At 46.4% G+C, this 16,543-nt stretch overlaps 1 protein-coding gene across 1 annotated transcript; it reads left to right on the forward strand.

Moving 5' to 3' along the window:
• Positions 1-40: 40 nt before the first annotated feature.
• Positions 41-7,938, forward strand: COX4I1 (cytochrome c oxidase subunit 4I1). Its single transcript, XM_081118412.1, has 5 exons — positions 41-207; positions 1,596-1,669; positions 5,810-5,977; positions 6,641-6,772; positions 7,682-7,938. Exons 2-5 carry the CDS (start codon positions 1,597-1,599, stop codon positions 7,816-7,818), a joined length of 510 nt encoding a protein of 169 aa, XP_080974538.1. The 5' UTR covers positions 41-207; position 1,596; the 3' UTR covers positions 7,819-7,938.
• The last annotated feature ends 8,605 nt before the right edge of the window (positions 7,939-16,543 follow it).

The following is a 16,543-nucleotide window of genomic DNA, read 5'->3' on the forward strand; positions in this document are numbered from 1 at the left end:
GAAAGCAGCCCAGCCCGGCGTTTTACGACGTTCGTGGCGTTTTCCTCCTTCCTCTCCAGTGACCTCTACCGCGGCCGGGCGCGAGGTGGAGTCCTCCGCGATCCCGTGGTCCTCTGCGGCACAGCCTCGCTCTCTTCCGGTCGCGAGCAACCCGGGTGTAGAGAGCGGTCGCGGTGGGCACGGTGGGCTGCGGCTGGGCGGCGGCAGGTGAGGCGAGCGGTGGCCAGCCCGCGCTCCCGGGGAGCCGGGGAGGATCGGGGACCGGAAACCATCGGGCCTGAATGTCCGCGGCCCGGCGGCCCGGCGCCAGCAGGAAGCGGCGTTTGGCCCTCAGACCCGGTGACATTGAGGCTGGAGCGCGGGGCTCCAGACTCTGGGTCCGCCGGGTGGCGTCTTAGGTGCGGCCCAGAAGCATCCGGGCCGGCTCCTTCTGCCCTGCCCTGCCCGCGGGCTGGCTTCGGGCTCTGACCTTGGAGCGCCCGCTAGACGAGGGCGCGGACCCAAGGGGCAGGTCGCCCTGCTGGCCTTCCGGGAGCGGCCCCTGGGCCTGCGTTGCAGCCTCTGCTCTGATCCTTTCAAACGATGTCTGAGCGACCTCCCCGGGCTTAACGGGGCTCGGGTAGAGGCGCTCCGCTTCCCTGCCTGGAAGGCGCTCAGTGTCCACCCTCGCGCGGGCCGGGCTGGGGGAGAATAGAAGCGAGACTGGAGGGAGTTCAGCTCTGACGTCATGCTTATTTGGCTCCAATTGGGGTGTTTTCTGAATGTGTTGGGGAGCCTGTCCACCGTCCACAGCCCCCGGAAAGGTCCAGTTTTAAAGGAGTAGTAGGTAGGGGAGATGGGCCTGCATCAGGAAGGGCCCAGGTGAGGCGTGGGTCATCCAGGTCACCCGTTTTCTGCAGGGATTGGAATTGAACCAGGGACGTGTTTGCAGCCTTTCTCCTTGATTTCCCCTTCTTAAATACTAAGTGGAATGCAGCGCATGCTACAATAAATACTCTGAGTCATTCCTTATCTTTTCCCTCCAAACAGTGGAGCCCATCATGGCACCACAGAGCTTTACTGTTTCTAGCTTTCTCAGCCTCCTTACTATAATTTTTTTCTTCTTGTTTTTTTTTAATTTTTATATTTTTATTGATTTCAGAGAGAGGAAGGGAGAGCGAGAGAGAGAGATAGAAACATCAATGATGAGAGAACCATTGATTGGCTGCAGCCCGCAACCTGGGCATGTGCCCTGACCGGGAATCGAACCCTGATCGCCTGGATCCTAGGTCGACGCTTAACCACTGAGCCACGCCCGGCTGGCTTTCTTCTTGTTTTTTAAGGAAGCCAGTTTTCTACTAATTGCCTGAATTGTGTATATATTATGGCACTAGGTCAATAATGAAGTTCTATAAAGACATGCTCACTACTAAGAAAAACCTTATTCTAGGTTATTTTGCGAATTCAGAGTCAGTAGTGAATGGATCATTTATGTTGAGAAGAAGAAAACAAAAGACTTGCATTGATTTTGACAATGCACCGGGGCAAAATGAAGAACTGTGCCTAATGGGTGTTTGCCCTCATTCATAGAGAAGGTGTACATTTTTGTCTTTCAGAATGTTGACTACCAGAGTATTTAGCCTAATTGGCAAGCGAGCAATTTCCACCTCGGTGTGTGTACGAGCACATGGTAAGTTAACTTTTTTTACTTTTAAATAGGCTGAGCCAATTTCATTTTGCGCTCTCTGTGTGTAAGGCCCTGTGCTGGAATTTCAAACACAGATGGCTAAGATCCTGCTGTTGAGGGACTTGAGGAGAGGGATAAATATTTTAACAGGGGATACTTAGTTCTAGATTAAAGATTATTTATGAATCATTGAATACTACTCCTGGATCTTTGCTTATACTGACATTTTCTTCTTTTTCCTTCCTCTTTCATTTTTTCAAGTTCAGGTTTCACCCCTTTCAAGAGTTCTTCTCCACTGTACCTCATTTTAATGATCATCTCCCCCTACAAAAAACTTTCAACCACTTACCTTTAATACTGTTTACATTATTGGGGCAATGGAAGGGAAAGAGCTTGGGCTTCCTAACCTGAGCTGGGTTTAATCTCATTTTACTTTTAGACTAGCTACTTAAGTTTAGGGATCTGTTTTCTTACCCAAAATATATGTAAAGAGCTTAGTTCAGTGCTTGGCACATAGCAAGGTTAGTTTTGCACATATCAAGCATCTTCTTTGTACCAGACACTGAGAGTAAAAATGATATGAAGTGTGGAATCTTTCCACAAGAATTTTGCAATCTGGAGAAGGAGAGATACATGAAGACAGTGTTCCAGTAACAGATGGCCCCTGAGGAGAAGCATTTAGCCTGACTTGGAGTTCAGAGGAAGCTTCTGGAGGAGAGGCTTTGCTTTGCTGAAAGACTAGTAGGTTTAACTTCACATTCAAGAGGGGAGTGGTGAATCAGCATGGCAAGATGTGTTCTAATGGGTCAAGTGCAAGGCTTGAGTGGTGGATGATGAACTTGGAAAGCAACGTTTATGTATCTAGGGGCTCAGTAACCAGTAACTTGTATTAACTGAACTGCTTTATATATGAATTTTTCCTTGAAATTGTGCCCTTTAATTAGTGATACTGTTGTCTTCAATTTCTCAGTATTCCTTATTGCCCAGGATAAGACTGTGGATACAGACTGTAAAACAGATCATTTTAGTAAGAGTATTATTGAGATGTTATTTAAACAAGTAATAAAGAAAAATTTATTGTTTTATACATAAAGAAACACCTTCATTAAAAGCCCTAAGAAGTCACGACAATGATCGCATTTTGTTTCCATTTTGGCTTGCTGATAGCTTTTTGTTGGTTTAGTTTGTTTGAGGTATAATTTATGGAAGGTAAAATAAGGATTTTGATAAGCTCACACAGTGTGTAACGACGACTCTGGTCAGGACATACAACATCTCCATCACCCCCAAAATTCCTTCATGTCCCTTTGGTCATTCTGCTCTTTTATAAGCCGCCAGCTTCTATCTCCTTATAGTGGTATTGGCCATGACTTACTTTTAGGTATTGTTTTTGGCGAGGAGGTAAAATCAAATCGTCCCCTCTTGAAACCCTGTAGTGCCTTCTCGTGCCTAGAGTAAGATCTGGAGCTGGCCTTTCTGATCTCAGTACATCATACCCAAGCCAACAAGCCCACCGGCCCTCCCTGTTTGCTCAAGGTCCCAGCTTCCAGTGGTAGAGTATTTTGTCCCTGATACACATTAGGCTGGTCCCTCCTGCCGCAGCTCCTGAGTTGTGGATGGTTGCCTCTCTCTAATCCTCTCCCTCTATAACAATGTTATTTTATGTTATAGCCTTTCCTGACCACCTGTTCTAAAGGTGTTCCGTCCTACATCACCCTGCTTTGTTTTTCTTTAGAGCACTGATACACTGTGGGTTTGTGTGTGTCTATGAGTATTGTCTGTGCCTCTAGAGTGCAAGCTTCTTGAGGCCAGGGGCTGTGCCTGCCTTATTGCTGCATCTCTAGCACACAGTAGACAGGTGAGGAAAACTACAGTCCATTAGATAAGTCTTGCCATTTTAAAACTTTTAATTGTATAAATAATACGTGATTACATGAACTGGTTATTCACATAAAAATAGTAACACAATATGGAGTGCCATTGGTAGCCGCCATTGTCAGTTTGGATATTTGTGTAGTGACACATCTGATTACGAGGGGAGTTTAAATTCAACAGATTTCCCAGGGGCTCAGCCAAAATTCCATCCAGGCTTCGGACAGACATGACAAAACATTCACTAGAACGCAAAATCTTTGCTTTTTCTCTCTTTTTAAAAAGAATGTTTGGTATGTTAACCTTTGCTCCCCACCCCCCTCCATTTGCTGGGGGATCAGACCCCAAGTGCTGAAGAACCTCTAGCAGCCTTGAGATCACAAATTGGCCATTCTTGTTCTAGAAAATACAGTTTTATGCTTAGTACTCCAAGGTCATGAACATTTACAGTTGTGTCCCACTCAATGACTGGGATACATTCTGGCAAATGTATAGTTAGGTGATTTCACAAACCTAAATGGTATAGCCGACACCTAAGCTATGTGACAGAGTCTGTTGCTGTAGGCTACAAACCTGTCCAGCTTGTCACTAAACAAAACAACATGAAATTAAATCAAGCACAGGAGAAAATGATGTAATTAAGAGAGGTGAACACGAGATGTATGAGGCTGCTGCCAGTGTAGCGTGGCATACTGTTTTACAGAAAACTTACAAGTAGGAAGAGTATACTATAATGATAAAAATTATGATATAGTAAATATATAAGCCAGTAACAGTCACTTTCAAGTATTATGTAGTATACATATTGTTGATGCTGTATTTTTATAAGGCTGGCAGCGCAGGTTTGTTTATACCAGCATCACCACAAACACGTAATGTGTAACACATTGTGCTACAACGTTAGAAGGCTATGACATCACTAGGCGTATTTTTAAATAATTCACGTGTAAGCTGAGTGCTAGAGTATAGCCATTATGTTTAGTTCACTCATCATTTTAATAGAATCTTACATTGTAAAATTGGGAAGTAATTCTAGCCATTTTCATATCAGGTCCTTTCTGGTGAAGGTTGAGTATAAATACATAACTGTTGGTAGTCATTTGGGTGGCAAAGATAAGTATCTAGAGAAATCATACTACTTTGCTTTAGGCCAAATGTTTTATTTCACTATTGTTAACATGACTTGAGAGATTTTTAACCATTGGGACTAAGTTAATGGAAGGAAAACTTTTTTGCAGGACTTCATACCTCTAGATCAATTTGGAACATGGTTTTTTTGCTTGAAAAGACAGCTTTTAGCAGCGGGAAAACCCTAAATAAAAACTAAAATAGCCCTTTTCTGCTGTCTGAACTTTTTTCCTCTTGAGTAATACATGGGTACATGCTCATTTTAAGGAACTAAAATTTCTACCTATTTGAACAGAAGTCTCCATTTTGTCCCCTCCTCTTCCCTGGTTAGCAGCTTGAGTTTACTTTGCCAGGAGTGTTCTGTCTTTATGTGAGTGTGTGTGTGTGTATGTATATGTGTATGTATGTATAGATATATACACACTTACACATATATCTATATATATACCTATATATACACATACAGATACATATACATATACATGATTTACATTTCTAAAAAGAAAAACAAAACAACCCTGTATTCTGTGACTTGGTGAGTACACGATTGTTTTTCCATTTTGAACACATGGATCTCCTTCTCTTTACTGTTGTAAGTTGTCTCCTGCCATACATATATCCCCCCGATTCCCTTTTTCTGCTCTTTCTTTTCCAGAGTACTTATTTCCTAACATGCTCTGTAATTTACACATCTGTTAATGTTCATTGTTTGTTTCCCACTTTGAGCATGTAGTCACCAGTAGGTGGGAATCTTTGCTTTGTTCACTGATGATTTCAGATGTCTAGAAACATGCTTAACATATAGCAGGTGCTTGGTAGACATCTGGTGAATACTGTTAGTTGCAAGAAGTGCTGCCTTTGAGCAGTTGCTCCTGGTAGGTTTCTGTTTTGCTGTGATGAAAACTGCTACTGTTAACTATTTACCTACTCTCCTCATTCTGCTGTCTGGGCCACTCAGGACAAGCCTGCTTTCTGTTCCACATGCTAGTCCTTCAGTTGTTTGAAACAGTGGTTGCAGCCCCCTGGGTTGACAGGTTTTCAGGGTTTGCATATATGTGCTAATCTTGGTTTTTAGAAAGTACCACCTTGTTTGTAACTCTGAACTTAAGTGAATTTTCAAATATCTATCCAATTTGTTTTTAGGGAGTGTTGTGAAGAGTGAAGACTATGCCCTCCCGAGTTATGTCGATAGACGTGACTATCCCTTGCCCGATGTGGCCCACGTCAAGAACCTTTCTGCCAGCCAGAAGGCTTTGAAAGAGAAGGAGAAGAACCCCTGGAGCAGTCTGTCAGTTGATGAAAAAGTTGAATGTGGGTATTGAAAGGAAGTGAGGCACACTGTATGACAGAATTTTTACTATGAGGGCTAGGGTACTGCCCGGAGACCAGCATACACTGGAGGTTCAGTGTGGTGTGTTTCTGGGCTCCAAGGCCCAGTTTCTGTGCTCTGCTGGCTGGCAGGACCTCTGCCCAGGCTCCTTTGTGCTTATGGGGCTCAGGCCCCTGGGGAGAAGCATGAACGTGGATGCAGAGCAGCTGAGTTTGGGTCATTTCGAGTGTGTAGCATGTGGATGTAGTGTCTCAGTGCCTCTGCTGGGTGGGACTGGGTTTACTATAAATTGTTGATGGAAAATCAGCAAAACATTGTCAGGTAGGAAAGGGGAATGAAAATAATATGATTAAATTGACCCTTATACTATAATCTCTAGAGGAATTTCCGTTTTAATTTTTTTTTTTTTACCCAAAGCAAACTGCATGCATTTTCTTCCCCCCTTCACCCCTTATGTCCATGTGTGAGAGCTTGTATGCATGTGCATGAGCATGTTACAGCCTCAGGCCTTTCTGTTGTATTTCTCAGCTCCATGTTTATCCCTCACTGTGCTGTGGGGAGAAATGGTGGAGCACTGAGGACGAGGGAGTGGTTGGTCCCCATAGCGCCTTATGCCTACAAATGACTCTTCTCTCTGCTCCCAGTGTATCGCATTAAGTTCAACGAGAGCTTTGCTGAAATGAACAGGAGCACGAATGAGTGGAAGACAGTTGTGGGTGCAGCCATGTTCTTCATCGGCTTCACTGCTCTCATTCTGATCTGGGAGAAACGCTTTGGTGAGTAGAGAGGAAAGAAGGGGCTGTGTGCCTGGAGTGGTTCGGATGAAAATCCCCCAGCAACACAAGAGCTGGAGTTTGCCAGCACGGCTTTGTCTTTCAGTTCCCAGGAGTGGGCTTGGGGGCACCTTCACACAAGATAGGGACTTCCATTCTAGGGTCCATCCTGGGATTGTTGATCATGTTTGTGAAACTGGCTTGTGTGAACTGAAGTTGTATAAGCCAGAACCTCATTCATGGTGGGCCATACCTGCTTGGTAGTGAACTACTTACCTACTTTGTACAGCACACATTTTCAGTAGGTATTTGTCTGCTCACCAGTTATCAGAATATGATGTAATGAAGGTTCAATCAACGAGAAGAAAACTTACTCAATGAAGGGCTTTTTCAGCTGTTTAGGGACTGCATCTCAATAACTAGAACTTTGGGTCTGAAGACCTAATAGTTTCTTAGTGTTGTGGTTGTCTGCTCATTTAGTGCTGCCTCTCCTGTGTTCTTTTTGTCCAGGCAAAATAGGTATTTTCCCATTCCGAGTAGGTATAATCCTGTACTTATAGTTTGACTTTGGACATGGGTTGACAGACCTGTGCCCAAGTCACCTTTGGCTCTGTTTATGCTCTATGCTACTCTGTAGACCCTATTATCAATGTCCTATAGAGAAGACATTATAATTTTAGCTTAAGTGTTTAATTGATAACTTACAACCAAAGGAATAATTTGAAACTATCAGAAGTTGTCAGAGCCCAGAATTCAAAACCAGAGCATTTTCCTGGGCATTGGTATTAAGTGGCAGATGACCTCACTGACCTACTTGCTACACTGTTGTGGCAGACTTAACCCATATAGTGCATTGCCTTAGAAACAGCTAGTTAAGACAATGTTGATTCATGAAGTTGTTTTGGACTGTAGTGTATGGCCCCATCCCGCACACCTTTGACGAGGAGTGGGTGGCCAAGCAGACCAAGAGGATGCTCGACATGAAGGTCAGCCCGATCCAGGGCTTCTCTGCCAAGTGGGACTACGACAAGAACGAGTGGAAGAAATAAGAACCCACCATTCATGTACCTGAACCTCACCATGTTCTTTCATTTCTTGCAGTTCAGCATATTCACTGGAAACTGTTATGTTGCAATACCAATGCTAATAAATGAACAGTTTACTTGAAATCCTTGTGATTGATTCCTTGATGATAACTGAATGAAATTGTCTGTTATTTGTAACACAATAGGTTTCTCCCAAGTGTCTGAAGTAACTATTTTGGGTATAAATGAAGCAGCAAAAATAAACTATACAGGAACATCATATAAAAACTAAAAGTAATGCATGAATGATGCCTGTACCCACCCAAATGTTCTCTTCCCAGCACTTATTAAATGTGATTCTGACTTGGTTTAACAACCAGAACCCCCCCCCCAACTAAAAATATATAGAGTCCTCTTGTGTGGGATGTTTTAATTAGGTGTATGATGAAATTTTTGTAAAATTTCTTTATAGTAGCCAGACCAACAGAAATCACCGTGTCCACTTTTCTTCTGGGACTGGCTCCCCTTGTAATTATCAGGGTTAGTTGGAGTGGGTGGGCCATGAGCCTGGGGTGGTGGGCAGGAGTTCTCAGTGGTAGACTCATTTCCTCCACCTGCTGATGGTGTGCTCAGTTCCTTGGTTACTCAGCCTTTGATCCCAAAAGCTACAACAAAGCCAATGCCAGGCAATGATTTATGAAGCGTTATCCTGGTCCTTGGCAAGCTTCCTGTAGGGTCCTCATCCCGCTCTCCTGCTCTCCTGCCCTGTTCTAACCCCAGTTCTCTTTGCTCCTCCCTGGAGATCCTGTATGGAGAAGCAGAAGCAATCCTGAAATGTGCTATGTGGTAAGAACAGAGGATCTGGTGCAAAGGGGTCTCCCAGCAGTATTGGAGGAATGAGGCGAGGGTGGGAGGTGGCCATGGGGAAGCCCAGCTTTACATTGGAAGGGAACTTTGCTCTAGAGCTTGATCAAGGGAATGTCACGGGAGGTGGGCCTTAGGTAGTTACCAGTTGCAGGTTAAATATAGTCTGTGATTGTAGTGTCTTCTGGCTGCTTAGAAGTGCCCTCGATCCCTTGTTCTCAAAGGGTAGCTGGCTTCCCTGGGAGTCTCCTCCCTGGTGGGGAAGAGGAAATTTCTTGGAGCATGGGAGTCTGGCTGTGAGATGGCTTTGGCTACAAAGCTCAGGCCTCCCACTGTGTGATGCCATTTTCAGTTCCTTCCCAAGGTGGGTTCCTGTGGTGGGGCTGAGGCACCTGACCTGGCCCAAGTTTACCCCTGGCCCACCACCTGGCTTGTAAATGACCGGTGGTGGTGTACCTACCCTGGAGGTTACTTTTACAATTTAGCCTTTAGATAGCAGGATATTCAGATGGGACTGTGACTGAATCTGAGCAGCAATTCACACAACTCAGGGATAGGTCTACTATGACCGTGGGACTTCGTAAGTCCTCATTTTGGGATGAGGGAGTGAACATCTTTTGTATGAAGGATATTTGTACCTTATTTGCTGGGGATGTGGACTTGTTTTGCTCTGTGGAGGTTCATAAATGTGTAGAGCAATGTGCATGGTCTCTGAGTAGCCTAAGAGATGGACTGTGCCAGGTCAGTTACTGTCTCTCAGCTTCAAACCCACCCTTCCATACCGGCTAATGGATGCTGGCACTGGGATGCTGCCCACTGAATTTCAACTTGGCCAGCTGGCTTGGCCTAGGTCACTAGGGGCCCTCAGGGAGCCTGGCAGGCTGGAGGAGAAAGGAGCTCTTTCTGTCTGCTTCCTGTGTCCTGTCTGTTTCCGTTTCCTGCCTGCTTCCTATCGGTGTCCTGTTTACTTCCTGTGAGCGTCACTGGCATGTGTGTTCACCCCAGCAGTGGCAGTTCTTTTCGTAGCAGCAGCCGTACTGAGTTTTCAGTTGCTCCCTCGCGTGCAGGAGCAGCCTGAGCATACTTCTCTGAGAAGCCCAGGCGCAGGTGGAGAGCAGCACCCAGCAAGGCTGAGGTGTTGAGGCCTGTCTGCATGACCTGTGCAGCCCAGAGGCCGCCAGACCCAGGTATCCCGGGGCCCACGAGGTGTCGCAGAGTGCTCTCTGAAAGGGAGGCATGGTTACTTTTTTAAAGAAAAATTGAATAAATTGACCATTTAGTTTTCATTTATCTTTGATGTGGGTATTGAAGGGGAAAAAGGTGTTATTAGGTTAGGAGGTGTCGACAGTGCTATCTTTTGAATTTCTGTAAAGTCCTTTGTGTGCTTTACAGAAATTCAGTTAGACACCTTATTGTGTTCAATTTCACTTTGAAACTTGAGTTTGTCTTTAGGTATGAGGGGTTAACAGTGCTGTTCCTGCAACTCGCAGACATGTTCGGTACTCACTTGATCCACAATATGGTAGTTCTGTTTTTAACTTTTTGAGGATCCTTGATACTGTTTGTCATTGTGGCTGTACCAATTTACATCCTGACCAACAGTGCTCAAGGGTTCCCTTTTCTCCACACCCCCTCTTGTCTTTTTGATAATACCCTTCTAACAGGTAAGAGGGGATATCTCATTGTGGTGTTAACTTGCATTTTCCTAATGACTGGTAATGTTGAACATCTGTTCAGGTACCTGTTGGCCTCCTGTGTATCTTCTTTGGAAAAATGTCTATTCAGGTCCTTTGCCCATTTGACGTGTGGCTAATCTGTGCTCATGTCCTCATCACCCCCGAGCCACAGTCCCCTCGCCCCCGCCCTCCCCAGGACCGGGGCTCAGATGCTTTTTAAAGGGTTCTCCTCAGCTTGCAGTCATCTCAGATGGTGCAGTTGGACCTGCGTCTTGGAGTCAGACCTCCTATTTTAGTGGGTTGCATTCTCAGTTCTGAACAGCAGAGGGGGTGCTGAGACTTAACCCACCTGTCTGTAGAGAGGGGCATCCAGATGTACCAGAGCAGAGCAAGCAGAGGCTTTCTCCTGGAACTTCCTCCAGCCCAGAGAGTGAGGCATGGATGGCACATTTGTCCACACACTCCCCTCTTCACATGTCTTCAGGCAAGGGACTCCCAGGGTAGCTCTGGCCAAACACATCACTCACCAGATATTCACTAAGATTTCCTCTCCAGCTGCCTTTTCTCTGTCCTGTGGAATCATCAAGGCCCATGAGGACATCTCTGCAGGTGCCAGCTCTGTAGGCTGGAAACTTCATTTCACTACCAGGGACCCTTGTATGGGCTCTGACTTGGCACAGGTCCCTAAAGCAAACCATAGTGTACAAGGGTGCAATGTAGGCTTACAATGCTGGAAAAATGTCCCTGAGAGCCAGCTGCAGGTAAGCTTCTGACACCACTGCATTCTAAGTCAAAGTGCACAGGGCTTGTCTTGGTTTTCCTGGGATATTCCTAGTTTGAGCACTCAAGCCCTGCATTCCTAGTGTTGCAATTCAGCTGATTGATTCTGCTGATTACTGTGGCAGAAAATAGCTCTAATTGCAGTATTTTTGTAATTTATTTAAAAAAATATATATTTTAAATTACAGTTGACATTTAATATTGTGTTAGTTTCAGGTGATTGCATAGTGGTTAGACATTTATATAACTTATGAAGTGATTCCTATGTATGAAGTGGGCATCATACACAGTTACTGCAATGTTACTGACTGTATTCCCTATGCTATACTTCACATCCCCGTGACTGTTCTGTAACTACCAATCTGTATTTCTTAATCCCTTCCCCTTTTTCACCCGGGACATGTAGGGTGTCCTGACACAACCCACAGGAGCAAGGCAAAATTACCAAGTACAGGATCGGTCTATGCAGCAACTTCCACATCCCAGAACACCTCGGTCCCAGGATGACTGGAAGGGTTGGTCACCTGACCAAGGAGCCATGTTAAGAGCTGGGCATCCCTCCCAAGGACACTGGCATTTTATTAGGAAATTCATGATGACACACAGCTTCATTCCAGTGTTTCTCAGTCCATCCTGCACATTAAGGTCACCTGGGCAACTATTTAAAGGTGCTGAGGCCTGGGCCTTATTCTAGGTGTATCTGTAAGGTTTAAAATCTACCCCAGGTGATTCAAGTGCAGGTTCAAACCACTGTGTTCATTCCCTGCCTGGGAAACTGGTGGAAAACCGAGACCTCTGCTCTGCCTGAGGGCTCCTGGCTCAGAATCTCCAGGGAGTGAATCTGGGGTTAACAAGCCCTCAGGTGCTATTGAGGCCAGACTAGCACCCAAACAAGCTCATTAACAAAGGGGTCCCAGCTGCGGAAACAGGTTGGTGGGGGAGGGTGGAGGAGGTCATCTACCCAGGAAGCACCGCCCAAGGCAGTCCCCACCTGCCGGTACTTGAATCTGACACCTTTACTAAGCGGTGTGGAGCTGGCTGTCATATCTGAAGTGAACACGGGGTGGCACCCAGGCTCCATGCTTGTCCTCGGGCCCACAGAGGCTGGCTCTGCATTAAAACTTTTTTTTTCCCCGCTTGTCAAACTTGCCTACTGAAAAGTTAGAAGAGATTTTGTGCAATCTGGATTATGGGGGCAATGGCCTGAATTGTTCTGCCATGTGAGTGACATTCCTTTAAAAGTCTTGTGTTTGATTATGAAAATCCATGGGAATTTTGTATTTTGCTCCATGAAACTGCTGTATTTGCATTTGTCTTTTAAAAATGTTTTTATTGATTTTAGAGAGAGAGGAAGAGAGAGAGAGAAACATCGACGTAAGGTTGGCTGCCTCATGCATGCACCCTGGCTGGGGATCGAACCTGAAACCTGGGCATGTGCCCTGACCAGGAATCAAACCAGCGACATTTCGGTGCATGGAGATAGTGCTCCAGCCAACTGAGCCACTCAGCCAGAGCTGTATTTGTTTTAATATAGGAATAATTATTTCCACAAATTATAAGTACAATGGATGCCCCCGGAAAATGCTTTTGCAGGCTTCTTGGCACTGCACACGTCAGAGGTAAATGCGCCTTCTCTGGCTTGAGAAGCTCGGAGCAACGTGATTAGGCCACAGATCTACCTCCTGGCATATGCAGGGGAGGAAATGAGACTGACTGTGCCCCTTTGTTCATCTCCTCATCGATGCTAAGCTTCTGCTGTGGGAAGGACAGGACCCCCATGCTCAGGGCTCAAGTGGGAAACATTTTCATACACTCAGGAAATTCCAATTTCCTTATAACACGTGTCGTCACCAAATTATTCACAAACTGCTTTCCACTTCCACGCTTCTGAGCTTCTGAGGATGAATGTTATATAACAGCCGAAAGCCATCTGGGAGAGTGTGTCAAAGACTCACTTTAGAAATGGGGAAATAGACGCTCAGGGAGGGGGGCTGCTTGGGGGGAAGGGCAGGGTGGTGTGAGGTGGGGGGAGCTGGTCTGAATCAATTCAGAGGTACCCTGGCTGAGGGCCTTCCCTCTTCCTGCCTGTTTTCACTGTCTGTCACTGGGGAGCTGGCAAGGATTCCTGAGCAAGTCCCAAAACTCTGGCCAGACACAGTCCTAGCTCCTAATGCCCGCCGGACTCATGGACCCCAGAACTTAAGCTCGTGGATTCTCAGAACTGATGCTGCCGCTTCGTACCCCAGGGTCTGTCCAGGTTGGTGGTGTGGCTCTCACGCTGACAGCACCGGGCTTTAAGGGGAAAACAAAGTTTCCAGGGAACTCTTCAGGGTCTTTTTATTTTGACTCTGGCTCTCGGCATAAAGTCACTGAGTCCAGGCCCAGCCGCCTTGCCCCCCAGAGCACAGAGCACAGTGCTCCAGCTGCCTTCGAAGACCTCCGCCCTTCCTGCTCCCTCAGCCCCAGCCCCAGCAGGAGGGAGACTTGCTTTCTTCAGAGCGGTTAACAGCCTGGCTGTGCCTCTGGCCCTGGGCTCTGTGGAACTCTGCACGTCTGTGGGGGTGGCCTGGGGTGGGGGGCTGGTGTGTGGGGGTGTGTAGTTAGTGTCTCAAAAGCCACAGGAATGAACAGGGCCTGTTTTCTTGGGACATCATTTTCATTCAAAGTTTTGGAAAAAAATTCTTGTTGTTTATAAGTAAGACAAATATAATGAATGGAATGAAAATTTCAAGTCAATTTTAAAGACAAAACACACTTCAAAAAGATTTGCATGGGGGCCATCTTGAGCTACCCTTGGAGGGATTCCTCTCCTCTGCTTAAAGCAACTTGAAGAGTAAATCCATCAACAACACACATTTTTTAAGTACCTACTATGTGCAAGGCCCTGGGCTAGACACTGGGGGGGGGGGTAGGAAATGGGAGATACAGCTCCTGTTCATGAGGATCTCGTGGTCTAGAGAGGAGTCTTAGCTTCATCTTCATCACCACCACCACCACCATCATCATCACCATCACCACCACCACCATCACCATCATCACCACCACCACCATCTTCATCACCACCATCATCATCATCACCACCATCATCTTCATCACCACCATCACCACCATCATCACCATCACCACCACCATCATCATCATCTTCATCACCATCATCATCACCATCATTACCACCACCCTCACCTTCTCCATCTTCATAAGCTCCAAAACACCTAGGTCTGTTTTGTTCCCACAATAACCCTAGCTTCTAGGATACTGCCTGGTACATATTAAGTGCTTAATAAATAGTCACTGAATGAGTGCCTCCTCATCATTTAATCATGTTAACGTTCATGCTGTGTATTATCTCAATTACTGCTTACTATAATCCTAGGAGGTAGCAAGTATAGTTATCTGTTCCAGATGGGGACACTGAGAGAGTTTCAACAACTTCCAAAGGCTGTACGCAAGGAGTCAGGATCTAAACCCCAGTCTGTCCAACTGCAGAGCCTGGGCATTCCGCTCTGAACCATGGTGGCCTGAGCATTAGGTAGGACTTGAGCTCAGCAGGGATAGCTTTGATTTAGCTTCTCTATTAAATATGGAGACAATTCAGTGTCCAGATACCAGAGAGCACAAGCTGGAGTTGACCACATGTTCTAGAAGGTGTGACCCGCAGGGCATTTAGGCAGCAATTTCATGTTTGGGGCTTCTTGGCTAGGGGGCACTGGCTCCTGGTGCTGCCCAGGTGTTTCCGCACATGCTGTGGCCATGCTGGGTGGGAGGGGGACTCACGGGTTTCCCCTTAGATCAGTAGCCTGCTGGGGTCACCTGCAAAGCAGAATCACAAGGCTGCCCTGGAGGACTTTCCCAGCCATTAGGGCCGCCACTTCCTCAAATCTCTCCGAGGCCAAGTTGGAAAACACCAGGTTGGGATCTTCATGAGTTTGGGAGAGCCACAGTTCGGGGGCTGCAGAGGAGACGGGCTGGAGAGACCCAGGACCCATGTCAGTCCCTGATTCACTGTTAGGTCTTAGCCCGATATCAGGGTTGGATGGAGTATGAGTCCTGTGGTTATCACAACAAACTACCCCAAAACGGGGGGCTTAAAACAACAGGAGTTTATTCTGTTTCAGTTCTGGAGGCCAGAAATCTGAAATCAAGGTGTGGGAAGGCCATCCTCCCTGCGGAGGTTCTAGGGGAGGGTCCTTCCTTGCCTTTTCCAGGGGCTCCAGGCGTTCTTAGGCTTGTGGCTGCCTCACTCCAGTCTCTGTCTCTGTCTTCACATGCCTTCTCCTCTGTGTCTGTATAATCTCCTCCTTTCTTTTAAGGACACTGGGCATTGGATTTAGGTCTCACCCTACTCCAGCATGCCCTCATCTTAACTAATCACGTCTGCAAAGACCCTATTTCCAAATAGGGTCACCACAGGCACCAGACTTTGGTAACTTCAAACATATCTTTTTGGGGACACAATTTAACCCAAAACAGATGGCACTGCTGCCCTCAGGCCATCCCTACATATGGCACCAGGCTTGCCAGGTCTCTACCATGGCTGGTCACAATAAAAAATGACCAGAGCGCCTGAGCTTGAACTTGCTTAAGGAAGTAGCATTCTTCAGAGTGCAGGGAGCATTTATTGCCCCTGCCACCCTCCCTTCCTATGATCCTGAGCCCTCCTGGAGCAGCTCAGTCCTCTACCAGAGGATGGGCACATGACCTGTTTGGTCTAGGATTCCAGGACTCCTGCTGAAGAGTCTGGGGGAAGTACTCCTTTTTGCTGTATGTCGAGCAGTGAGGATGTGAGCCTGAACCCATTGAGGGACCCGGATGGATTGAGTCTACCTGATGAAGACTCCAACAGAGGAAAGTGAAGCCAGAGATGAAGAGAGACTCGGGCTCTCTGGCATGATGTGAGCCCCTGGATTCAGCCTTCTCTGAGCCCAGCTACTTCTGGACTTTTTGCCCAGATGAGCCAATAAATTCCTTTTCTCTCCTTCATTTGCTCAAGCTGGTTCAAGTTGATTTTGAAAAAAACCACCATAACTGAAAGAGTCCAACTGAAAAACACAGGTCCAAAGGCTTGGAGTCACCACCCTCTTTGAGAATCCAGCACACAGACTTGGGTATGCGATTGAGCCCACAGACTCAGTGGATCTCTTTCATGGACCTCCTGAAGAATGTCCATGTATGAAGAATCTCAGGCTGAAACTGATTTAAAAAATAAAGCTAAAAAGTCCTTGGAAACCCACACTGGAGCCTTTCCCCGTTCTGAGATTAGATGAGACAGAGCTATGTGTGGGTGTCTCCCTTCTTCCCAGACTCATCAGAGCACGTGGCAGCGTGGAATATCCATGGAATATCTGTGCCTTCCTCTCCTCTAGCATCAGCCATTGGAGCATTCCCTTCTGCCTTGTTGAGGCAGGAGAAAATATCCTCAAACACTGCTG

This window comes from Miniopterus schreibersii (assembly GCF_964146895.1).
Source record: "Miniopterus schreibersii genome assembly, chromosome: 18".
NCBI classification, from domain to species: Eukaryota; Metazoa; Chordata; class Mammalia; order Chiroptera; family Miniopteridae; genus Miniopterus; species Miniopterus schreibersii.